The sequence below is a fragment of the Zalophus californianus genome, chromosome 5, assembly GCF_009762305.2.
Source record: "Zalophus californianus isolate mZalCal1 chromosome 5, mZalCal1.pri.v2, whole genome shotgun sequence".
In the NCBI taxonomy this organism is placed as follows: domain Eukaryota; kingdom Metazoa; phylum Chordata; class Mammalia; order Carnivora; family Otariidae; genus Zalophus; species Zalophus californianus.
The window spans coordinates 96,687,445-96,714,792 of NC_045599.1; the positions used below are offsets into that span (position 1 = coordinate 96,687,445).

Sequence of the window (27,348 nt, forward strand, 5' to 3'; positions counted from 1 at the left end):
TGCCCAGGAGGGCACCCACTCATTTAAGTGGCCGTTTTGGTTCCTGTTAGGATGCACCAGATAATCACAAGGGGCCTGCTGAGAAAGACCTTTCCAAAAGCACTTTTAGTACAATACGGAAGAAACCAAGTCTCTCTCGGTTTGACAAACTCTTTCTCCATACCTCAAATTCTTTGGGAAAGGAAAGGTCTGAAAAACATGCCTGTAAAAATATGCCTCCCTCCAAAATGAAGTTAAATTGTTATGTGATGTGCTATGCAAGCTGACAGGCATACCTTGGTATTCCCTCTGCGTGAAGCTCATGCCCCACAGGAAGGGGGGGTAGGTCCGGGGAGAGCCCATCTGACTGGTCAGTGGGCACCACGAGGGCGTGGAGATGGCAGCATGGGGAGAGAAGCAGGGTGCTCAGAGCACTCAGGGCCCCCACGTCCCAGGGACCTAGCCAGTCCCACCTCGGACTGCAACTGTGTGCCGTTTACATACTTGGGGAAGAGAAAAAGGGACAAAGAAAAGTGAGAGTTCATTTTCAAAGAAGGCTCTGAATCAGAAAGGGATAAACCCAAGGGGGCAAAAGCTAACATCGCTAATCGCCATCTATAAATTTGCTTTAAAAAATGTCATTATAGGGGTTTTCTGCTGATGAAGACAAATAGGAATGTGTGCTCAGCTCATTTTATCTTGGTCCACACAGGCTCCACCTCCCAGATTCGCGAGTATTTCCTATGATCCTGGAGCAATTCGTGGTCTTTTAAATAGTTCTCTATTGTTTAATGTGTCTGGTGGCTAGTTTTGCTTCCCGTCCCACAGACACATCTCAGCGTAAAGCCCCAGGGCTCGAGGGCATCTGCTTCTATCTCAGTGCCACACAATCCCTAGCATCTCCCTCTAAGAATCCCGCTGGAGCTGCAAGCCCACTCTCTGCTTCCAAGTTGCCTCTGGAAGTCACTGGGCTCATGGTTCCATCAGTCTGAGTGATGAACTAGGCATTTTTAATATTTGCTAAATGGGACTGTGGAGAAGGTGAGTCTCAGCAGGGCTCCCAAGCGGTAAGAGCATCTTGTTGTCTCAGGTTAATCATGTACCTCATTTGCCAATTATTGACTTGTTCTCACAAAGGATTTTACTTGGCTTGACATATCAGTAGCAATCAGTGATGAACTGTCAAGCAAACTTGCTCACCGCCTTAACCACCCAAGACCCTGACTTGCGGCAACAACCTCTGAAATTTCCTTTGATGCCTAGCACTGTAGCCAGGTCAGATTATTATTATTGCTTCAAGTCTGAAGTTCCTTTCCAGAACTGAGGTTAAGCAAATCTGACACAGTTTGTCCGATTTCAACTACCTGGCAAGATGCACTAGGCTTCCTCACACACCATCCCTGTTAAGAATTTGAATTGGTCCGTTGAGACTGGCTTATATTGACTTTTGTTTTTGTTTTTGTCTAGGTCTTAAAACATGCAATACAGGGTGTCAAAATGCTGCATTTAAAAGACAATATAATAGCTACCTTTCAAATGGACAAAGACTAAACAATGAAAACACTCAGGGTATGTAAGCATTCAGGTAAATAAAATGGGCACCTACGCCATGCTGCTGGTAGCTAGGAGGTTAGGGTGCATAACTGGTGCAAACTTTCAGAGGGACAATTTGGCAATTCGTATTAAGTCCTCATGGGTTGACTTTCCGGAAAGAATTAAAGGTGTACACAAACACTAGCCACAAGGACAGGTATCTCAACATTTTATTATAAGTCAGTAGGGCTTTTCCTGGATTGATCTGGTGCTCCATGTCTCAGGGTCAACATAAGATTGTATTTCCTGCTCCCCAGTGAAGTTAGGATAGGACTTGCTTTGGTCCGTCAGACAAAGGCTGAAATGACACGTGTCACTTCCAAGCAGAAATCTTCAGGGAAGGGTCCAGAATTCACCACCTTCTCCTTCCTTTTGCTACAAGGAACTACTATCTCCCTGAGAGTGGAGGTTCTATAGGTCTGTGTCCTTGAATGAGGCTGATATTGCGCCACAGCTTCTTTAATCCATGTGAACGTGTGAAGTGGGGTTTCCCAACTTCAGAACGATTGACACTCTGGGAGGGATAATTTTCTGTCATGGAGGTTGTCCTGTACGTGTTTAGCAGCATCCCTAGGGGCGACCCGCTAGCTGCTAGTAGCAACTCTGTCCCTGTGTGAGAACCAAAAATATTCCCAGACATTGCCAAATGCATCTGCGTTGGGGGCAAAATCACCCCTGGTAAACGAAAAATAGCTTCTGTTATTTTAAGCCACTTAGATTCTTAGTTCCCCTCGCCCCTGCAAACTGATAGATTTTATTATAGCAAAAACATATGTAAACATTCACCAAAAGGGGTAAAAATTATGGCTGTTTTTGCTTCCTTTTGTTTCTCTGTTTGAAATTTTTTTCTACAATGAAAATGCAATTTGTTCTTCCATAAGAAGGAAAACACACTAGAAAATTAATTTTACTTTAAGAAGCTATATTTACATAATTGCTCATCTATATACAGTATTTGCTAGGGCCACACAGTTTCTTAGTACCACAAAACACTTGTATATGCTATCTTTATAGTAGGCTTTAGTGGACAAATGTTTTCCCATTCTACCTCTGCTGTGGTGGTGTAATTACAACAGCATTGTGAGCCAGGTAACATAGGTAGACAAACTGAGGCTAAAAGAGGTTAAGGACAAAGTCTAAGGTCTCCTGATTAATATAAGCGGGGCCTCTATCCTGAACTCTCCAATTCCAGGACTTTCTCCCCCATGCCACGTTTTCTCTGTATCACTGTAAAAAGTCACATTCAAAAATTCAACTGGGACTCACTCTGATTCTTGAGGTAAGAAAGGATTCTGTTCTGTATTTAATATCTTTGGACAAGGATACTAAACCTTGTAGGCCCTTGGTCAAAGCACGATACTCAATAAAATTTAAGCATAGCTATTTCATGCAACACAGCCAATAGAATTTCATAGTCATCCCCCTCCCCTTCTCTTTCTCTTTCTCTCTTTCCAGCTCAAATGAGTCACCTTGGCTAGACTGCCAATCACCATAGAACTTATGTTCCTTGATAGGATATGCCAATAGAAATGAGAAATTCTATAATGGTTCAAGATGTGAGTTAGTCACCTATCCCTGCAAGGAGCTAAGCACCGTCTCCTCGAGGAAATGTAGCTCATCAAATGGACATGAATGCACGTAATGACAGTGACTGAATGTGAGCCTGTGTAGGGAGTCGGTTTTTTCTCTTTTTCTTTTTTTTAAGAAGCGCCCCTATATTGTACCTGTCTTGTGCATTTCTAAGCATCTGCACTGTGTCTCGCTTACTTGACCCTCTAACGCACGCTAAACTCCCAAATTGGCCGCTGGACTGAAACCCTCAGCGTACATCAGCCCATGCCTATTCATTTCCCTTCCCTTGAACTGTGATGAGGCTGTCCCTGGAGTGGAGCTATTTTGAGAGGACGGCCGCTAGAACAATCACTAGCCTGGCAGGAGATGGACAGTGTGGTGTAGCCACAAAAGAAGAAAAGACATTGTCATTGAGGGCTTGAGTCCTGAATGTCAGAACAGCAGGGAAACTGGGCAGAGTGTGTTCCTGCCTGCTGTCCACTATCCCTCAGTTCCAGGGAGTTACCGACTTGACTTGCCATGATCATTTGCTTTTCCACGATATTAAGTGTTCAGAGCATGCAAGGGAAGGGGGTTAACAGTGCTTTGGAACAGTGTCGGGAGGAAGCGTTTTTCTCCAGCAAAGCTCCTTGCATCCAACCGACTGAGGGGAAAGTTATTCTCAGCTGTTCCCAGAGGCATGTTCATATTTATTCGAATAGGGCCAATAAGCAGATTTCACCACCGCAAGTCCTTCACTGTGCTGTAGTAGAATCAGTGGAGTCTGAAGGTCAAGGACACCACCTCACAATCTGCATAACTTCCCAGAGCAGCACCTTGCCGCCTGGCCAGAAGTTACAGAAATGCCATAGGGACGCCTCTCAGCTGACTTTCTCTCTTTCTCTGGATGCGAATCTCTTTGAAGAGCAGATGCAAATTTTGTATCAGGAGTTCTGCTTGGTCAGGGGCTATGTTAACTCATCTCTGAATAATCAATGCCTAGACCAATAAATATTTTTCTGGATGGATGGATGGATGGATGGATGGAGGATTTATTGATCACCACTTTACACACTGGTCCCTACAGCCTGGGCTGTGTATGGTAAAACAAAACAAAACAAACAGAAAACAAAACAAAAAGTCCCACAGCCCCCCTCTAGTCCTTTATATTGATTCTTTGATACTTTCAGGTGGTAAAGATGGGATTGCAAACAAGTTTCATTTTGAGAGCCAACACTGGTCAGTTGGTAGTGGTTGCCTTGAGGGTTCTGTTGGAGGTTATGTGTGTACTGAGCTCACCAAGGAAAAAGTGCAGCCCTTGATGAGCAATGTCGGCCATGAGCCAAAGACAAAGAAATGGTGGCCTGACTCCTTTGCATTTGCCAATGGGTTTAGAGCTTTCAATTCTTTCAATTCAATTTTCTAGATGAATACCTTTCCAGCACATTTCAAAGTCATCTTTGACTGGATAAAATGAAGAGTTAAGGAGGTTTTCCTTCCACTGGGGTATTTTCCTAATGTATTTCTTTATGTACTTGCTGGATTTGAAAGCCAATGAGGCAGGAACGTCCTACTTGGTTTTTCTTGGGATACGCAATTCTTATTGGAAAAGAAAACCAAGCTAGGTGGCTGTTAATTTGTCTCCAGTGGTGTGTATATAATAAAATCTCTACCAGGACAAATTAAAGGATGGATGAGAGGAAAACAATAAAACCCATAATCTAATCCAATCTCTTCATTCCCAACACTGGGGATAATCTCACTTTCATAGTGCCATGGATGTCCCAAGGAACTCAGTAGAGGGAGGAGTAGAAATCACAGAGAAAGGGCTGAATTTTAGTTAATTTACACAATGCTTTGGGATGTCTCCTACTGGTAGTATAAAAATTAATCCAATAACTAGAACACCTGAAATGAAAATGCCCAAGGATTAACCTCCAGGGTTGGCAAAGCTGACTGCACCAGGTAGGAATGTCTTTTTTTTTTTTTTTTTAGATACCATTCATACAACATAAATTATTGGCATTTTATAATTCAGTAGTTTTTTCATATATTCACCATGTTGTACAATTGTCACCACTATCTAATTCCCGAGCATTTATATCACCCCTAAAAGAAACCCCATACCTTCCAGCAGTCAGTCCCAGTTCCCTCCTCCCCCCTCCCTGGCAATCACTCATCTCCTTGCTGTCTCTGTGGGTTTGCCTATTCTGGACAATAAATGGAATCATACAGTATGTGGCCTTTTGTATCTGGCTTCTTTTACCTAGTACCATACTTTCAAGATTCGCCCATGTTTTAGTATGTAACAACTCTTCATGCCTTTTTATAGCTGAATGACATTTCATTGTATGCATAGGTCACATTTTGTTTATCCATTCATCAGTTCATGGCCATTTGGGTGGTTTCCCCCTTTTGGCTATTATGAATAATGTGGCTCTGCACAGTCATGTATATGTTTTTATGAGAAAGAACATTTTCAGTTCTCTGTGTGTATATACCTAGAAGTAGAATTGCTGGGTCACATGGTGATTCTAGGTGTGACTTTCTGAAGAACCGTCAAATTCTTTTCCACAGTAGCTGCAATATTTTGTATTCTCATCAGCCATATACCAATGTTCCAATTTCTCCACATCCCTGCCAACACTTGTTATTGTCCAACTTTCAATTATAGTCAGCCTAGTGGGTAGGGAATGGGAATTTCTTTAAACTCATAGTTCCATTGAGCATGGTCATACCTGAGCATGAGATGGTGGAAGTCCCCTTCTTATGTAAACACCAAAGAGAGCATCCTTCCCAAGGGAGATGTTGAACTTTAAGAACTGGGGTTGACTGATGTGAATCTGTGATCTCCAAAACACGCCTGGGGGAACTTCTTGAGTCACCCGTCGACCAACTTCTGCTTCACCACTGTCTATGCTGCTGTTTTTCAATGACCAGAGCACTGGAAAACAGGAAGTGACGTCAAGTCAGTGACATTAGTACACATTTGCTGGTTCTACATTTCTGTTAATTTGCATGCCAGGCATTGAAAAAAAATGAAGATGAAACTCATGGCAAGTTCATCTTTAAGTATAAACTCATAACCCAGGGCAAGTGAAATACTGGCACAATGCTTTCTAAACTTCTGTGATTGCTCTTTACTGATCAAATACAGTAGGAGCTGGAGTCTGGGAAGTACGTGTAAAGCTTCTAACAACCTCGAATAGGGCTGGGGTATACAATTACCAGCAAGGGAGATGAGAGTGATATTAACTTGGCACCAAATTTAATTCTTGTAGCCTTTAATTATCTTCCCAGCCAGAAACAAGTCCAATATACTGACATTTTCACAAATGAAAAAAAAAAAAAGGAAGCAACAGTGAACATACATTGGCCCAAAGTAAACAGCAATAGAAAATAAGGACTGGATCTCAGATGGACATAATATTGGGGGTGACTCCTTCCCTGGGAGGGATCTAAGCACCATGTGGAAATCACACTTCTCTCATGGTGACATCAATGTACCTCTGTTGCATCTGAAATCTCGTGTATAGAAAATGTTAGTTGCCCACACTCGGCTTCCTTCAGAACTTTAATAAAAGGAGTTGCAGAAATACCTATTTTTAAAGAGTATTTCTTAATAACAATGAAGCAGGCAGTACCTTCTACACTCCTGAGGGTGGTTTTATTTGCAAACACAGAATTAAGGAATAGCTGGGAGTTACTAGTAGTTGCCCAAAAAAAGCAAGTTCATCTCTCAGAACCTTGTTTCCTGATCCCTTAAATGGGAATAAAACCTAAGTGGAGCCTAGCTTTATAATGGTCATTTGTGAATTGTTCAGATGGAACTTCTGAAAGAAGTTCTGGGGGTCTTTTCACTTTGTAATCAATCACTTTGATGGACTTGTGGGTCGGAAAACTTCTTTAGCACAATGGGCAAAGGATGGGAATCAAGTTCCCCTCTGCATTCTGTGACAGACAGGCTTTTCTGAAAATATTTATCTACATTTGGCTGCAATTCAGTGCAAAAGGTTTGGATAGTCAGGAGAGGTCATGGGATTGCTGAAGACTGGCACGAAGGGTTAGTGAAGTTATCTGACTTGGCAGCCCGGGCCTGTTACTATCTAGCCCCTGCATCAAGACAAGGCTCATAAATGACCTTGGTACCACTTTCTCCAACTGTAAAATGGAAAGGTGAAATTTTTGGATCTCTGAAGGTTTTCCATATCTAAATTATAAAAGAAAATCACAGACTGACTTGAGGGTATGAAGTTTTTTTTTTCTTCCTTTTAAACAAGAGAGGGGATGATTCATTTTTATTTAGCTCAATAGTGGATCAAATAAAAAGTCAACAAGGGCTTAAAATAAAGCAGTAGAAACAATGATTTGGACTTTAAAAAGAAACTCTTGACCTCTAGAATAATAAAACCAGGGAACGGGCTTCTAAGGGAAATTTGGAAGCTCTGAACACATAATATCGTTAAGAAGAAACAACTAGTAAGTCCCGAATGGGTCAGACCTTTAGATGGGACGAGATGGTTTGTTCCTCAAACATGTTATGTGGATGTTGGACATGGAATACTTCCCTGTAGGGGAAGGAATACTACATAGTATGGAAGAGCAGGGATTCTGGGCTGAGACTTGAGACTTCCCTGGTCTAAATCCCGGCTTTGGCACTTGCTAAGTGTATCAAGCTTTCTGCGCCCTAGTCTCCCCATCTGTATCGTTGGGACACTATTATTTATTTCACAGGGCTGTTATGAGGATTTAATGAGCTAATCCATGCAAAGCTCTTAATATAATTTTAGGCACAACATAAGTCCTAAATAAAAATTAGCTATCATTATTATTATTATTATTATCTCTAAAGCTCTCAGCCTAAACAGAATGTTGTTTATTTTGCCGAAATAATGACATGTCCAGGGGGAAACACTTGTTATCACCCATTAATCAGAAGCTCTAATTATTATAATTTGAAAACTAATTTGTACTTAAAAATGCTGCTGTTGGCACACTGCCCCCTCCCCCACCCCACATTAAGGCCTTTTGGGGGAAGGGCTATAATATAAAGGACTCAGTAAGGAAGGGGTGTAATAAAAAGGACCCCTGGGGAAGAAGAGTTTAGAGACCAAAAGTAACCCCAGCAATCATAGTGTGGCAACAAGTTAAAGAAATTCATTTAAAATAAAAAAGAACTTTAAAGAAATGATTCATCTTTAAACTTAATAAGATGGGCTTTCCTTCATGTCTGCTGGGCTTTCAGGGGTTGCTGGGTTAATGACAGGATATGAAAAAGAAGCAGGAAATCAGCACCCATGAGCCTGCTAATCTACTGCTGAAACCTAAACGGATTTTGATAATGTCAAGCCAAATGAGGATGCAAGAGATTCGCAAGGGAGCCAGCTGCCGGAGAGCAGTTGCTCTGGAGAAATTCAGACAAGGAGCCTCAGGGGTTTGGTTCGCGTAGTGGTAGGATCCCCCGTTCTCTTACTAGACCCAACTTCAGGACACTGCCTTTGGTAAATGAGCTGCTACTACCAGTGAGGACGGGCTGGCTTTTCAGTATTCACACCTCCTCCTAGAGCTCCCCTCCTTCACGTCCCATCCACTAAAGGAGGCAGTGCACGCGGGTGACCAAGTACAGGTTTTGCAGCCAGACAGGGCTGGGTTAAAATTCTGTCTCCGGTTCTTCCTTGCTGTGTGACCTCTAGCAATGTGCTTAACCTCTCTGGACCTCCGTTTTTGTTTTTGTTTGTTTGTTTTTTTTAAATGTAAAATGGAAATGATAATAGTAACTGTCTCACAGGGTGGGAGCAACAAATGGAAGTACACAAAGGAGGGCTTGTACAGGGCCTAGCACATAATAATTGCAAAATAGATGCTAGTTAGTTCCATTTAATTAAATTAAAAAAATGAAAAACTATAAGGGGAAAGCGCCTAGCTTTCTTTGTAGAGTAAAGGATTTTCTGAAAGAAAGAAACATCATATGGATATGTAACATATACGTATACATGCATACGTGTATATATACATTTATTTATCTGCATACCCATCAATCGAGAGAGTGTCGAATTCTACTGACATAGACTTAACTATGGGAACAAGTGTAAAATTGGTAGTCAGTATCTGTTCCCACTACTGATTTTTGGTGGGACTTTCCAGAATCTGGTATGGCCACTTTATCAATTAGCTTACTTTATCGACAAACCTGCTTTATTGAGTAGCACTGAAATTAAGGTCCAGCTCAGGTGCACCTTCGCACTGATGTCCTTTTTCTTTTCACCCTGCCTTCACTCCTACCACCAGACAAATAGGCTCCTTCTCTCAGTGCTCATAGCATCTTCACTTTGGTGTACTGTGGGGTCCAGCACCTGTTGTTCAGTCCTATAATTGATCTTGCCTGCCTTTCTAAGTCTCTCATATTAGACACTGGACTCCCTGAGGTCAGGCAGAACTGCAAATGCATCTTTGGGTTCTCTGTGGTTTGCACCTGGCAAACCGTAGGTGATTTATAAATGCTTGTGGAACTGAATCAAGTTTTACTTGCCCATCTGATGGGGGATTTTAACACAACCCCTGCCACTACTAGGTAAAACGGGAGCGTTAAGGAAGATTTATTTTGAAAAGTTGCATATAAATTGACTTTTTTTGCCTAAATAAAATCGAAAGCTCTAAAGCTTTATGGGGACATTTACTATTTAAAGGAAACTTCCTTGTGGATCCTTTCCAAAAATCACGAGTGAACTCTTAATTTATCTTTTGTGTAAAACCTTATAAATAAATAAGCAAAACCAGGGGAGCTGAAATGTAGTGGAAAGGTCCTTAGATTAATAACCAAAAGCCATGGGTCCTAATCCTGATACTTAATGACCTTGGACCTTCTGTGGAAAGGAATAGGGGTGTAAATGAACTCTTTGGTTGAACTCCCCTCCTTGCTACTAAGCAGCTGGCTAGTTTGAGGCCCATCTCGCTCTCAAGGTCTCAGTGTCCTGAACTACATGGACCCACAGATATCTTAAGGGGCATTCTACTGGAGTCTACTGTGTTCTACCGACTGGGGTGGGGGTCATCTCTGGGTACATGCTATAAACAGTGTAAGGGTGTGTGGGTGTGTGTGTGTGTGTGTGTGTGTGTGTGTGTGTGTGTGTGTGTGTGTGTGTGTGTGTGTGTGTGTTGCCTCCGAGAGGGAGCAGGGACTATGAGCAAGTGAAGGAGATTTCGCTTTTAATAAATTCAATTCATTTAACATAAGTTACCATTACTCTTAAAAGCTAGTGACTACTTTCAAACTGAATTCTTCAGATTGCAACTGAATTATGCTTTTGCAAAGTGGAATTTTCACTACTGTCCACAAATATAAACTTTTATATATAAAATCTTCATTTTGAAATAATTTCAGATTTACAGAAAAAGTAAAAAAAAATAGTATAAGGAAGTCCTGCATATCATTCACCCAAATGCCATAAATTTAATATACATTTGTTCCATCATTCTATTTTTTTGCTGAAACATTGAGACTAAGTTACAGAAGACTGTTCCTTTACCTCCCAATATTTCTATGCATTTTTTTCCTAAAAGCAAGGATATTCTTTCTCAGAACCATCGTACAGTTCTCCAAAACAGAAAGTTAACATTGATACAATGCTATTTCTAATTTATAGATCTGATTCAAATTTGCCAACTGTTACACTGACATTCTTTTTATTTATTTATTTATTTATTTATTTATTTATTTATTTATTTTTTAAAAAGATTTTATTTATTTATTTGAGAGAGAGAGAGAATGAGAGACAGAGAGCATGAGAGGGAAGAGGTTCAGAGGGAGAAGCAGACTCCCTGCTCAGCAGGGATCCCGATGTGGGACTCGATCCCGGCACTCCAGGATCATGACCTGAGCTGAAGGCAGTCGCTTAACCAACTGAGCCACCCAGGCGCCCTACACTGACATTCTTTATAGCCAAGGGAAAAAAGCTTTTTCTGTATACTTAACAAAACATCTTTAAAATGAGTGTGCAGCACTCACACTTCTTTTTAATTTTAAAAAGAACAAAAAAGAAAAAAAATGTGATGCAAATACTGTCTCAAAAGAGATAAAAAGGAAAGGTGGCTTTTGTAAATTGCTGGAGCCCGTGTGGGGAACCATCTCTGTGACTCTGTCCCGGGAGGGCAAGTCCCTGGGCTGGTGCCCAGGAGTGAAGGTCTGTGCTGCTCTCGAAGGTCAAAGAGATCAGCACCCTGAGCCAGGCTCCCGGTCCCACAAAGGAGGGTCTGAACCTGGGCTTCCCCTGGCCCTGCTAGCTATTCTAGGACCATAAACATGGCTAATCCCTAACAGGGTGCCATTGAGAGACAGACAACAAGGAAACAAAGTAATTAAGGTTTCTATCTTCCCCACCCTCCCCCAGTGCGGATGCCCTTATCGAGAAGACCAGAGACCTCAGGAGGCCTGCTGCACAGTGGAGCCGGCAGCCCTGGCTTTGAATCCCAGCTCTGACAACTACCAGCTGTGTGCCTTTGGGCAAACCACTGCCCCTCTCTGGGTTTGTCTACTCATCTGTATGATGCGGTTGCTTCTGAGGATTAACCAGGGTAACAGATGCAGTACCCAATTTATGGTACGTCTACATCTTTCTACCCAGGTGTTGTGCTGCCTACACACAGCCGTAAATATTTATCGCAGATTTGGAGTATAAATTTGTGATGGTCTAATTAAAATGTAGGCTGCCTAGTATAGGCATGATGCACTAAAAATGGGCCAAGGGGTGGGGTAGGACTCGGTGAAACAGGAAGCCACTTTCCCAGGCAGCTGACATCAGTACTCAATGAGTGATCAGTATGTCTACAGACAGGGAGGGACCTGTCACATGAAGGAAGCTGCTAAGGAGAGAGAAAACAAAGTCACAAGTTCATGTGCTCCAAATTCCAGGTGTTGATGTATACTCTAGCTGCTTCTCAGGTGGACAACTCTGTGCAGGCTGCATTAGCAAAAAGCTGCTGGATTTTCTTAATTTAATAATGACTAATGAATGTCCTGAGCAATGCTGTGTAGGTCATTCATTCATACTTCATGTAACAAACATTTGTCAAGCATCTACTACAGCACTAGGTAATTTTTGGTCAACATCAAAAGCTGGGGTGTATGTCATACTCCCCTGATCCCTTGTCTGGACAGCAGGGCAAGGTCCCATGGACCCTGTGTGGGCTGGGATTGGTCGCCTCAGGAGAAGAAGATTTAAACAGCCGTTCCACAATCATCCACCGAAAGTCTGGCCACCAGCCTTGGGTTCTGGGTAGTGACTGAACATGGTGTCCTGGCAAGTAGGACTGGGTCCCGCCTGTAGCTCCCTGAACCGTGGCTTCCATGTCAAACTTTGCTCCCTACCTAGGATCTTCAGGACAAAAAGTGGAGAGGATGATCGTGTGGCCCTAAGAAGCAGATGTTTCATGATGGTCCTGGCTGGTTCATCTCCAGCTTAAAGAGGAGATTTCTGGGATTTTTGAGGCAACACTCTAATGATCAATTTTACAGGCTGGGCCACCTCTCTAGCTCCACGGAAGATTGCTCATGTAAACGTGAAGCTATTGCCTATTTCAGAAACGTGTACCGAAAATTCCAACCAGTTAAATAAGACTGATGTCAAGCAAAACGACAGCCTTCCATAGCCACATTAGGAGCTAATCATTTCAGAAAATGTTGCCATAACTCATTTATGGAAACAGCGAGACTATTCCCCAAACAAGTGATAACGGGAACGGACTCATAGTCATACCAGGGAAATGAAGCCTCATATTAATACTTCCTAAACTTAACCGAACTCCAGAGGCACCTCGGCATAAATCTGCCTTGCATATTATTCTGCCTCACATAGTTTTATCTATTGCAAATAAAGTTGAATTCAGAATATTGCTTCAGTCATTACACCTCGTTTCCATTTATTTGGGAATCAGGACAACCATCTGAGGGTTCTGTTTAACCAAGAGATAGGCAAAAAGATTCTCCTAAGGACATTAGATTCACTGCCTTACATTAGTGCTCGTCTGAGTCATCGGCAGCCCATCAGCCTTCACCCTGCTGCTGGCTGGCTATTCCTCAGGAATAGATTCGTATCGCAAGTGTTCACTGCTCCCATGATGTATTCACAACATCACATAGCAATAATGATTTTTATAAAATCCTTCAGTGCTTGGGACTACATGTGGCCTTTACACCTTTCGAAACCCCAGTTTGTCACCTTCGATAAAAACGGCCAACTCTTGGCCACTAAGGGTGTTAACTGGCATTTATATATCTGACCATTCAGGTGAACATGATTCTGCATTAACATGTAGTTCAGTTTATTAGCATTATTTATAGCAGCTATAATTTACTGAGTGGTCACTGCTGCCATGTAATCTCCCGATACCTTTATGATTTTTCCAGTTTTCAGATTAGAGGACCATGAAAATACAGTGACTTGCCTAAGGTCACACAGCTCTTATATGGTGGAGCTGGGATCAGAAGCCACGTCCGACTGCTTCCAGAACCCACGTATCTAACCACTACGCTGACTGCTTTTCAGATGCTGCACTAAGTACAAGACACACAAAGAGGTGTGTATCCAAGCAAACACTGGAGACCACCCTGTGGGTGTTCAAGTCAACTCTGAAAGAGAAATGTGCCAACGCAAGTGAGGACAAATGCACTAGGGAGGGAAATTGATTATCTCGCTGTTAATACCCACGTCAAGCCACGAGGATGTCATGTCCAACAGAAACTATATAACTTAGAAGGGGGTGGTGGGTAGCAACCAGAAGCTAAAATCACCAAGCCGAGGCGCTTAAGCAATACTCATCTGTAACAGGAGAGTAAGATGGCTTCCAAGATAAGAGGAGTTGTTGCACTGGTGAGCGGGCTATTGGTTTATTTTCCAGTAGATGTGCAGTATTATAATGGTTGGCTCAAACATAACCACCGCTCGCCCTTCTGGGAACTTCACTGACTTTGAAAAAGCCCCATGTAGGGAAGTGATCATTTTGAAACCCTAGGCTGTGTTCATTGAGAGGCTGATAAGAGCCAGAGGAAGAATTACCAACCTCCCCGGTAATCTGGATCCTAGTACCGTGCATTAAGCCAACTAGTAAAAATCATTATGAAGTTTTTGCTGAAAGGGCAAGTGTAGAAAAACATGTTTCTAAACAGAATAACAGTCTTTGCCATTTTTTCCCAACTTGCATACCATCTGGAAATTCTGATTTTTTTTTTCAAAGGGTAGGAAAGAAATGTGCTCCAGGCACAAATAAATGTTTACAGCTGAGTTATAAACCGAAAATGGTGGGGCTTAAAACAGACAGGCTGGCAGTGATAGAACATGAGCTGCAGTGAGACAAATAATGCTGTGGGGGACGGGCCAGCTTGTTTTGCACATTGGCCCTTTTGAATGGGAAGTCTTGCTTCCCACTGACCTCATCAAGCAAATGCTTGGGAAGAAGTCTTCACATCTGGGTTTGTTCTAATTCTTAGAAGGTGAAGGAAAAAGATGAAGCAGAATGATGGTCTACCTTGACATTCCGAAGGCAGCCTTCACCTTTGGAAAATATGACGCCTCATAAGAAGTGGCAGCCGAGGAATGCTTGTTAAATGGAGCAACTGAGACATGTCACGATGATGTCAGTGACAACTAATATTCATGAATCTCTTATTAAGTGCCTGATACCACACACTGTTTTATAAGCACTGTCTCACTTATACTGGATGCCAAGAAGGTAAGGGGTACCATTTTACAGATGAGGAACCAGTGGCTGAGGGAGGACATGTGACCTGCTTGTGTTCATGCAGCTAAGTGATGGAGCTGGCAGTTACAACCAGCTGGATCAACTCTAGAGTCTTCTATTACAGAGGATCTGTCGATGGAATGTTACCAAAAATGTGCCCATCACTTGGTCAAGAAGGAAAGGCTGATATATTGGGAGTTTGGTCTCTTCTGCCTCATCTTCTATAATTTGTAGTTGCACAACAGTCCAAGGAAAACAGAAATGGGTTTGCAAAGGATACAGAGCAGTGGGCAAACTTCCATAATGGGTCAGATAACAAATACTTTAGGCTTTAGTGGGCCATCTCGTCTCTGTTGCATCTACTCAGCTCCACTGTTGTGGTGCAAAAGCAGCCATAGGCCATGAATGAACATGGCTGTGCTCCAATAAAACTTTATTTGCAAAAACATGTGGCTGGCCTGATTTGGTCCATGAGATGTTATTTGCTGACCCCTGATATAGAGGACACCTTGAATTTAAAATGAGTGATAGGTTTTGAGAATGATCCATGAAATTCTACTTGGGAGTTTATTCTTAAGATCAGTGCACAAATTGGCTACATATGATGTGCCCTTTAAAAGCTCTTGTATTCTTTGCCTCTGGGCCTAGCCAATCAAACTGGATTCCCTTATGTTATCTGACCAGGTCAGAACACTGTATTGAATCTTCCTTCTCAAGGCTTATCTAATCCCAGATCTATAGAAAAAGTGCTCTGTGCTCTTGTAATGAAGATGTATGAGTTCATTCCTTTTAACATAGAAATACACTCGAGATGGTGAGTGATTCTGGCAGTCTGTGGGCTTCCCTTTCTTGATGTGAAACCCAACCACCAAACCAACCATGTTAAGGTTTAATTGAAAGAGAGAATGGAGAAAAAAATAAACGATGAACACCAACAGATGGGAAAGGGAAGACAAAGCCCAAAGAACATACTCTACTAACTAATTAATCAAGTGCTTTGTTTCCACTAACATATCAGAGTGTGTAGGCTGCCCTGTCTATTAGACTCCTTTCCAAATCTGAGCAATGTAAACACTCCTAAAGACCAAGTAATGAAATCTCTATTGATGTGCCATCTTAGATGGAACTCACATACCCTTGTTTTGCTTACATTTTAATTTGCTTCTGCTGGATACTTACCCAGTAATTGCTTAATAAGATTAACCTCCCTGGCAATGTGTGGTGTATCTTGATTAAAACATTATCGGAGTGAAGGATTATCGTATACCAGAAAAAAATGGAGGGGGTGTTATTTAATTAACTTATTGCCAATATATCTTGATTGTCTCTTTGAAACACTGGAAAACTAGTCGATTGGAATTGATTCAGGTTATCTAGATGTATAGAATTGGGGAGTGGGGAGGAAGGAGGTCCCTGCATAAAGAAACTGAAACCTGGGATCACTTTTTAAAGGAAGACGTAGGTGGGTGTGAGAAAACGAAAATCTTTCTAGTTATTTTTTAAACCAAACTTTACAACAGCTTAAGAGATATGCTATCTTCAGTCTTAAGAAGAGTACTATTTTGGTGTTCAGAAAGGAGATGTTCCCAGTTTTCTTTCAAGTTTAAGCAATTTTAAATTCTCACACTTTTTCATAAGAGTCCTATTGACAAAATTCATTGGACAACAATTTGGCCACCACTTCCCCGTCTCCTAACTCACTTGGAAAAGAACTGGTGATATTATACGACTTACACAACACTTTCAAGAGCACGTTGCATCGGAGGGGGAAAATTCTGGTCTTTCCAAAGACACCATGGAAAGTGTTTCTTCAATTGTTAATTTGGAGGCACTGTACTCTTAGTTAGGACTTGTTCTCTGCAGGAATCTTCTGTCTTGCTGGTGTGGGATGCTCAAGTGGGGGTGGCAGTAGGAAACACAGCTTAATCACGAATGTGCAGAGCGGCTGACCTTAATTTACCGAAGTTAATGTCTATCAGTGATTCTCTTTGGTAAAGGATGCCATTTAAAAAGCATTTTTATGTAACTTCAGAACGTAGACACATATGAAATATATCCCAGTGCCTGATAAGCACATATGCATGTTCACTTTCAAATGTGTGTTCTGCATTCTTCTCAAAGGACAGGGCGCTGCTGACTTGGCAGATTAAAGGGCATTTATGGATCAAACAAAGCAGAGACCCCCTTAAAGCAGCGTTTTTCAAAGAGCAGCACTGTGGAACTCTTGGGCAGTATCGTTCTTCGCCGTAGGGGATGTCCTGTGTACTGCAGGATGTTTAACTGCAGCTCAGCCTCCCCCGGCTAAATGCCAGTTTCACGTCCTCTCACTGGGACACCCAAAGAAGTCTTCAGACTCTTGCCCAATGTCCCCTTGGGGCCAAACGGCGCTGCAGAGAACCACTGTCATAAAGGAAATGGGAGTTGCTGATGGTGTCAAGTACTGGAGGGGAACGGACTGCAGGAGGCCAACAGATCCGGCTCCGGGCTTTTTGGTCAGTTAAGGCAGAGCATGATCCATTAAGGCAAAATACATTCTCCATTTTTAGGTCTAGTTTTAGCTACCTGATAATGGAAGGCATATAATTTCATCCTCAGATAAAACTTTTCATGCTTCCTTAAAGGTAATTTAGTGTTATGATTAGGATAGATGAGTAAAGCGATTCTTAAAGATTAGATAAAAAGACAAAAAAAGTCACACTCGAAGCCATTAGGACAACTCCGGGGAGAATAATTTAAGTAACATTAGCATTTCAGGATGACTCACGTACACCTCTAAGGGAAGATGAATTCTGGAATCTTCTCTGTGGAAAACGACGGAGCTAAGGGAAACGCCACCATCTTGCCCAAAGATGCACAAGGCAGCAGACTTGAGTTTAAATTCGTACCAGGCCTACCTGTTTGATTTGGGGCAAGTTTCTAAAACACCCTGGGCCTCAGTTTCCCTGAGATGATTTCCCTCCCGTTAAAACTGTTGAAGTCAGGCAACGCTAAGCCTGGCACACACCAGGTGCCCAATAAACGTTACTTCCTTTCTTGTCTCTGAAATATCTCTGTGGGTATTTTCAGAAACGTGGGGGTAAACTGCCCAGATGGGCCAAGAGGCAGAGTGGAAGAGTCTGTGTTTGGAGAAGCCCTTCCATGCCATCTCTCCTGTTGGTGATTTCCGTCCTGAATTAAGCACAGCCCGCTGCGTGCCCAGCGTGCCTCGTGCGCCTTGCTGCGCCATTGACTGCTGTGGTTTTATTAACTGCCCCACGTACCCGCCACCTCCCCCCCCCCCAGTCCTGTTTTCCTTCTTCCTTCTTAGCACCTTGCTAGCACCTATTTTTTTTTCCTGCAAGAATACAGTTGCTTGATTGCTTCAATAAACATTTCCATTGTCCCCTTTACCATTCGGAGAAGAGGAGCTTTGTTCCCGAGTTGTCAAAACTCTTTTCTATTCTCTCCCAAAGCGTAACAGCTCAGAATCTCTCTCTTTCATGCCAGGCAGCGCTTCCTCCCTGGGGAGGCTGCATCTCTCCTCTGGGGAGAGGGCTCTGGTCTAGTGGCATGTGTGGCCTGCCGCTCTCAGCTTTCTTGATGAGGCAGGACTTTCTCCTGCTGTTGCCGCTTGGGCCTTGGGAGGCTTTCAGGTCGCTCCACTTAGCCCAGGTATGCACACTGCACTGCGAAGGCACCGTGTCAGCTCTCAGTAACTCCAGCCAGACACAGCTAACAGACAGGAACAGCAAACAGCTTTGAACAGGGGCACCTAGAAAAGGTGAGGATTCTGTTCCCCGCTTTCTTTTCCTTTTCGCGTACCTTCCAAGATTTGGACTGGAAAACCTGAGCCCGCTGGCGGGAGCTCAGAGTTTCCTCATGACCTCAAGAGGGCACGCAGCAGCTGTAACCTCACCTTTGCCTCCAGATGGCATTGTCGCCACATCATCAGTTCCTGGTAAACCGGTCCTTATCCCATTGTTAAAGGTGTGTCCATCTGCCGGCTGCAGTTGCCAATTGAGTCCGAGCAGATGCATTGCTGCAGGAGAGACAAAGTAATGACAATATGAATAGATAATTCAGCAATGCAAATGTCAAGGGGGAGGGCCAGGTGCTTTTTCCAAGTGATTGCCTTTTAAGGAAGCTGCAGTTCAAAACCTGCTTGCCCCAGGCCACTGGGATTAGCTAAATACGGAAAGCAAGGAGATCTGGGTGGTGAGGACGCCTCTCTCTGTGCCTCTGTTCACACAGCCTTGGGGGAGAGGATCCGGGTGGTGGGCGGAGGAGGTAGGAGAAACCCTAGTTCAGACCTTGTGAATGGTGCTACCAAGGAGGGGGAAATGCCCCTTTGGAATCACTGTCAAGGATTCTGCTCCATCATGTGCAGCTTCTCCCACATTGTGGATGCGGTTATTTTTAGACTGGTGGTCCGGGGGCATTGGCAAGGGTAGTTTTGCCCAAACTACTCAAAACATAAATTGGCTTCAAAACGAGGCTACCCAAACGGGACCTGTCTGCTGGTGTGACCGCCGCTACACTGGATTAGCAATGCCGCAGGTACTGTCAGACCCACCCGAAGGCTCATCTTTGCATTCCAAGCTTTCTAATCGTTTCTGCCGCCAAGTGGGTACCCTTCAGCCCACTGTGGAAAAAGCTTGGGGGTGGTGGTGGAACGGGGTCCTTTCCCGAAAATACTACAATGACACTTTCTTCTCTCTCACACCCCATACCCACACCCGCACTTTACCACAGGACGAATGAGCCAGAGCGCCAAGGCGCTATGCTAAGGAGGCAAGCCTGTTGACTCCTGCTTTACTTCCCTGTGCACTGCACCCCTCCCAACACAAACTTCCTTCCTTCCTTCCTTCCTTCCTTCCTTCCTTCCTTCCTTCCTTCCTTCCTTCCTTCCGGTCTTCCTCATCACCCTGTGCCAGCTCCCCACTTCCCAGGTGGTTTAGCAAGCTCAATTCACCCCATCTCCCATGGTTCTGGGTGAGTTGTTTTCACAAAGGAGACGTGGAGTGAAAGGCAAATCCCAAACACCTGTATTCTTTCAAAGTCCCTATCTAAGAAATACTTCATTTGCAAATAAATAAGGAGTTCATTCCCCTGCATATTGCCCATTCAAACAATATGTCTGGCATTTCAACCGGACACAGGTTGATGCTGTGGCTATGGTTCTGGCACTGCAGGAGAGAAAGGGCTGTTGACAGGGAAAGGTTCTTGAGTATGATGCAGAATGGGAGAAACAATTAACCACAGGAAACACGATTAACAATGCTTAGGAAATTGTTCACACAGCAATTAATTCTGCATGCCTACCACCACTTAAAGTCAGGCTGCATTCTATTAAGGTTAAAAACCTATCTTCAAACAATACAGCTCAGATTGATGGCCACAGATTAAGGTGCCAAGGTGTCCCTGGGTGTATGTCTGCTTTTTTCCTTACATACTTCCCCATCTCAGAACCACGTTGTTTTTTCCCCCCTATACATTACTTTGACGTGCAAGGCAACTCTTTGAGATGATAAATACTAATAAGAATAAGTGACATTTACTGTACACTTTCTGTCAAGGCAACACCTAATTTTCTCCTGCAGTTTATCCGTTATATGTGGGTCACTCACTTGAAGAGACCGGATTCTATTGCCTCAAATAATGACATATTTTCACTGTACAGAGGTCAGGAAATGAGAACTAATCGTGGCTGCTTCAAGATAACGATAGCTTCTGATTTGTAATTTACCAGGTGAAGGAAGCCAAGGAATTAGCTATTTTAAAATGATTCCTTTTTTAATGTCGCCGTTGGGTTCTTGGGGCTTGCCTGGAGCCAGCCTGCTGCTGCCGTGGAGGGGTGGCTCTTTCACGGAGGGTCTCCCCGTGTTTTAACAGGTACTGCTGGTGTGGCTGGGGCTTGGACCTAACAAAGCTCGGATTTTCTCATCTACGGAAGGAAGCGGCGGGTCTATCAGGCAAGAATGGCAACCTCCCCAGGGCCCCATCAGTGTGAAATCTCTTTTCAAAGCTGTTCCTCTCTTCTAATACCCAATCTTGGCCCTCCAAGGTGAGGAACATACTGCGGCCGTCCACTTTGAGAGAACAGCAAGCAGACAATACCCTCATCTTACTGCACAGAAAGAGGGCATTCATGAAACTGTGTTCTCTCTGTTTGCAGAGATGCTCGCCCTTCCTTTTTTGTTTTGGGTTCCATAGCATCTCTTTATTAAAAAATAAAAAAAAAGTATTCTGAGAAGAAGAAGACTAGAGATGGGGTGAGAAGGGTTAGGGTCAGAGTATACAAGTAACTGCTCAGACAGCTCCCAGAAGTGAAAAGAAAAATAAGAAAGTGAGAGGGAGATAAAAGGGGAAAAGCCAAATCTGCTGAGCATAAGCTCTGTCATCCCAGCAGAAACGAGGCAACAAAAATGAAACTCAAGTTCGGGCATATTTTCTGTTGTTGAATTGAACGTTAAGTAAATAAGTGAGAATTATATCAGGGGTATAACCACCTTCTTTTGTTTTTTTTTGGGAGGGAGGCTGAAATAGGCTTTTGTTTGTACTTTTTTTTTTTTCTTGATCGGCTATTCCTTCTCTCTTACTTGAGTAAGAAAATGAGAATATCTTTCTAGCCTATGGGGATGGACTAAAATGTCCTTAGGATAAAGACCCAGGGGAGCTGTGAAGTAAATGAGTTTCCTGACTAATGAGAGATCTGTTTCTTATTCTGCTACTGATTTGCTCTATGGCTGGGGCTGAGAAATCCATCCCTCCATCCATCTCTCCTTTTACCTTCTGAAAAGGTTTCCCTTTCCAGGGGGAATAAGGGCTGCTGAGGGCCCGGGAGAACAGGAGAGGTCAAGCATCCACAACACCTCCGGAGATCTAGCAGAGGGTCTCGAATCTAGGAGGCACTCCATAAATGTTTATTAGAATAGATAATGACACATGGGAGCAGATACGGGGGGTTGGACTGCAGGACATTATACTCTCACAAACCAAAAACACATAATACAGAGGTGTGAAGGGTGGCACACAATAGGGCTGGCAGCAGTAGGGATGGGTCTGCACAGAGGAGGGTTTATCAATGCCTGCTGCAATCCCCGAACCTCTTCTCTGGCCAGCACTGTAGGAGATGCTCTACAGATACTATCTTCATCAAGATTCACAGCTTACATTCAGGCTGGTACTGTCCTAATCCCCATTTCATAGATGAAGAAACTATTGACTATGAGGTTTGATCACTGGGAGGATTTCAGAATCAGAGGAAGATTACAGTGGGAAGTGATTATCTGCTTCATATTTCACAGTGATCTGGGTACCAATTCTGGTTTGCAATGCGATCTCAGCAAACCTTGTCTCTTTCTTGAAACTCATGATCACCTCACTGTGGTTGATGAATGACCATCTTCTATATTCAGAACCCCTTCATGAAGGGGTTATATTTCCTCATCTTGTTGGATCCGGATGTGGCCACATGACCCAGCAGCACACACTCTATATGCCTTTTTGCACTCTGCCACATGGTCAGCCATGGTTCAGTCTTGAGCGAAGATAACATGGCTCAGAGCCATGGCTGACCCGTGAGAGGACACAGTGTGAGTGAAGAAATAAACTGTTAGTGTTATAAGCTGCTGGGAGTTTGGGGTTCTTTGTTTTAACAGTATGGCTGAGACTTCCCTGACTGAGATGTTCACTTACCACAGCCCCCACTCACTTACCTATGCGGTGTACGTTCCAAGACCTCCCCCCCCGCCCCCGCCGTGGATGCCTAAAACTGCAGACAGTACTGAACCCTACATACACACCTATGGTAAAGTTTAATCTATAAATGAGGCACAGTAAGAGATTACAATGATAGCAAATAATAAAACAGAACCATTATAAAAATATACTGTAATAAAAGTTATGTGAATGTGGTCTCTCTCTCTTAAAGTATCTCACTGTTCTGTCCTTGCCCCTCTTCTTGCAATGGTATGAGCCAATAAAATGTCGACATGACGAGACGAAGTGAGGTGAATGGCACGGACACTGTGACATAGCGTTAAGCCACTACTGACCTTCTGACCGCACATCAGAAGGAGCATCATCTGCTTCCAGACCACGGCTGACCACGGATAACTGAACCTCAGAAAGCAAAACCGCAGAGAAGGACTACCGTGTAAGTAGAGTAAGACATCCCATTTTTACACAACAGGCATCTGTGCATTCATTCCTTCAAGTTATTTATTTATTCAGTCAGGATCCTTTATAAAACCCAACCAGGAAAAGTTAGGACTGCTCCGTACTTAGGGTCACTACCCTTGCTTCTATGAACAGCAACAACACAAATAGCTCTTTAAATATCATGTCATAAAATATCCAGCTGTGATCCACTCTCAGATTCAGACTTAGAGAGTCTCAAGATTTTGGGTGAACGCCAGCCTCATCAACTTACATTTTCTTCAACGAGACACCTTGGATGCAGTGGGGTGGTCCCCTCTTTCGCTCCCCACAAATGCTCTAGCAGCTCATCCCCAAAAGGTCTTGTTTAGACCATCCTAGGGTCAGAAGTGAAATGAGTTTGGGAGGTCCTCTCCTTCATGTGAGTCACCCCCACTGACAGCCAAAACGTACAATTTATCATGATTTGGCAGGCTCTGTTCCAGAGAGACCCTCAGATGGAACAAATGGGGCTCCATGGGTCAGCAAGAATGGAACGGGGAAAAGCTCCAAGTGGAAGTTCGTGTAATCCAGGTGGCAGCTGGGAAATCAGCCACTAAAAACACGATAGGCAGCCAAGGACTGCGAGTATCCCTCTGGCTAATTGGAGAAAACTTTCATCAAGCGCTGAAAATGAACCAAGGCAGGATGGACAGACCACACACAGATCCCAGACTTCAGCAAGAATAATAAACAGACCCACTTGGAGTTAGGGTGGTATTTCCTTAGTGAGGCGGCCTGTGTTTATGCCAGAGGGGCTCTAAAAGAAATACTCCAAGGGGACCAAGTGAAAATTAAGAGGGAGGGGTTGGTTGCATGTAACAGAATCCCCCAGCGACCACCGGACAGGAAATGTTAGGCCCTGAAAAGTGGCAGCTTGGAATGGGGGCTGTCTGAAATAGTAATTAGGGTATGTGTGGGCCCTGCTGGGTGTCACTTAGAACCTTCCATGTTCATTGGCTGGCAGAGGATCAACCTGACAAGAGAGTCAATCAATATGTCAGCAGCGCTTCCCAGAGAGCTGCTCAGCCCCTGCTTGTCAAAGAGGGCAAACACAGGGGCCACGGATGCTCTGTGCTTGCTGAGCAAGCCTCCAGGAGCAGGGGGTATCTTTAAAGATCAGGCTTGTCGATACATAACCGGAGGAAGAGATTGGGCTTTCCCTTTGAAAATGGAAGCCTGGAGGCCAAGCAGAGCTTAGGAAGTGGGAGGAGGGAGCCTTGCCTGCTGGGTCTTATGGCTTAGCATGCGGCCAGATTCACAAGGGCCTTAGAGATGATGGCAAAGCTCCTTCAGAGACCAGGTAGGCTGGGACTCCCTCCCCACCCCCACTGCTGCAGCAGTCAATTTAGACAACAGTGCCAGGACTCCCGTGGGAAGTGTAGCCAATTCCAAAAGTGCCACTGCTGAGAGGAGAGAACCACAGTGGAATAATCAGGGCTCAGAGGCACAAATGCTCACCCTGAACTTGCACAGGCAATCTGCAAAGACACTTTTGCAAGCAGTAGCGAAAATTAACACATGCAGATGAGCCTACTCAATGACAATGATGACAATTAACATTTATTTTGGCAATGTGCCAGGGATTGGGTTAATTATGTTAATTGCATCATTTATTCCTTACTTATCATTCAGCAAATGTTTATTGAGCACCTACTGTGTGTCAGGTGTGTTCTAGGCTCCGGGAATAAAGCAGTTAACAAAAAGAGTTCCTTGCTCTCATGGAACTTACATTCTCGTGGGAGACATAGAAACTACACACATACCAGTGAAAAGTAGAGTATGAATAGGGTTGGGGATACCAGGGCATAGGGGTGAGCAGTTGCAAGATTTTTGTTTAGATGTAGACTGGTCAAGGATGCTGTCTGTGATAGGGAACACTTGAGCCAAGGCCCAAAGGAAGTGAGAAAGCCATTCATGCTGACATCTGGGGAACTGTGTTTGAGGTTGGAGTGGGGTCAGTGGGAAAGGAGAGTGCAGGGTGGAGGGGAAGTTGGGTGGTGGAGAAGGTGGCTGGTGGGGACTGGGTGCCCCTGGAGAGATTTTGCCTTGTATCTGGGTGAGATCAGATGGTACTGGAAGATTCAAAAGAGGATGAAAGCCCACTTATTTCCATTCTCCCTCTGTGATGTGGTAATGTAATCTACCTTTTCTAGATAAGGAAACTGGAGCTTAAGGAGGTTAGTGACTTGCCCAAGATCGCACAACCAGGAACCAGGAAATCTGGAATTTAAACCCAGACATGTATAACTGCTAAGTCAGAGCTCCCAACCCCCGTACTGTCCTGCTAGTGACTTGCCCAAAAGTCCTCACTGGAGGCCATTAGGTCCTGAATTCTCTAAATGAACCACTACTTAGCCAAGACTGAACAGGGCAGTGGGCTACAGAATTACTTACTAAATATTGTCAGGGCTCACTCAGCAATAGACATCTCCCTTTGTAAGCAGTCATTAGTCCTCTAATAAATCTGTCCTTGGTCAGCGACCAGCTTGCTATTTAACTTAAAGGAATCTTGAATGTCAATAGAAAATAAATCTGTTTGGCAACCTCAGTTTGCAGTCAGGCAGGCTAACGATCAATATGCTTGGTGACTTTTTCCTTGGTCAGTTTGCTTATCATCCTTTGGGGGTATGGTAGAGTAGGGTGCTTTCTCCTCAAAGAGGAAGGGGCCTACTGCAGTGGATTAATGGTATCCTTTTTAGGAATGCTGTCAGTGCCAAATTACCTTCTGCCTAAAAGAAGAGATACAAACAAAACCATGTGGGGTAACATTCTCGGAAATGCCTTAAGTCTTAAAGGAATTAAAAAAATTTAAAGGAGTTAAAAAAAAAATCCCTTTCAAACCACCACCTTGGTGAAGTGATTTTTCCTATTCCCCCCACACTGTATTGCAATACACTGAATGGACTGAATTTTCAAAGCACTGCGGGGAAGTTATGCCCACAAATCCCTTTACTAGTAATGGGATTTGTGTACCTATCTCCCAAGAATGCTCTGAAAAGTTACTTGCCTGTGTCCAACTTCCAGCTTGCAGCTTCCAAAGCGGTTGCAAAGCTCACGGGCCCAGGAATGACACAGAAGAGGAAGGGTGAGTCATAGACAGGATACGAGAGTCCTGGCAGGACCACTGGAAATGAGAGGGGGCTTTGGAGAAATACACCTGCATTCACACTTCTATCTGCACTCTCTTATCTTTTAGCCATGACACTAAAACAGGGATTTTTGTGTCTGCTTTCCTAATTTTAGTCCCTCACAAAAGCAGGGAGGCTTTCTGTCCCCTCCTGCATGTCTGCCATGAGAACAAGGTGACAGTTGCGTGAGGCAGCTCTGAGACCAGGGAGCAGTGTGTTCTCGAGACAAGAGGAATCCACATGGAGGGACCGGCGCATTAATCTATTCTCATGACAGGCTCAGGATAGTACAGCAAGTGGGAAGTGGTACGAGATTAATCAATTCCTCTGTTTGGAGGAAACAAATGGGGCTCCTTGCAGCTTCAGGATGTATTCCACCCCCCCACCCCCCCTGCTGGTCTAACTCCTCCCCCTGGAGTCCCCTTACATCTGCTGCTGTGGTGGGTGTGCTGCAGGTGGTGACTCTGGACACCGTGGGGGTGTGGTGGCCGGTGTGCTCAGGTGACCTCTAACAAGGCCCTTTGCTCTCAGCATCACCAGGCAGATCGATACGTAAGACAGACACACATGCTCACAGCCACTGTCTTTTCCTTGTGCAGAGTTACCCGGAATGTACCCTGGAGGACTGGCGATGCTGGCCAGGCGTCCCATTACCCACTGAGCCAGCTTATCCTCGGGCAGATAAACACATGCCTGGAGCCATGCGCCACACAGACCATCATTTCCCACCCAGACTACCCCTTTCCTGCTGCTATTTTTCCCAGGAAAAAAATAAATTAAAAGCCTTTCTTTCTCTAAGAAAGGACCCATGTGATCAACATACCTTTAGAGAATGATAATATCGGTAGGTTTTATTCAGCAAATAAATCATGGTCTTGGATTTTAAGAGCTTTTGTGATAACAAAACACAGCCCCACAATCCACACACATACACCTAAGCACATCTTTCTTCTCCCTCCGAAGCTTGTCATTCAGTGTTGACAACCCAAACAATATTTGTCTTTTTTTAAAGAGCGGCAACCAGCAGCCCTATTGAAGAGGGGGCCAGTCCGAAAGACTACTTACTACAAAGGAAAGGCAATGAGGGCTGCACGCGGTATGTGGCCACTAGAATCATAGGAAGCAGACGTTATGAATGTTTTAGAGGATAAGATGTCATATCGATTGGTAGATGTGCAATGTG

The 27,348-nt window shown here is 43.8% G+C and overlaps 1 protein-coding gene across 4 annotated transcripts in view; it reads right to left on the reverse strand.

Moving 5' to 3' along the window:
- Nucleotides 1-27,348, reverse strand: part of TENM2 (teneurin transmembrane protein 2) — a 1,539,571-nt gene that overhangs the window by 193,590 nt on the left and 1,318,633 nt on the right. For all 4 annotated transcript variants that reach the window (XM_027606095.2, XM_027606096.2, XM_027606098.2 and 1 more), the window contains 2 exons: nucleotides 18,752-18,874; nucleotides 5,862-6,067 (listed from right to left, as the gene is read on the reverse strand). In XM_027606095.2, the coding sequence (XP_027461896.1) occupies nucleotides 5,862-6,067; nucleotides 18,752-18,874 (329 nt within the window). The remainder of the gene's footprint in view (nucleotides 1-5,861; nucleotides 6,068-18,751; nucleotides 18,875-27,348) is intronic.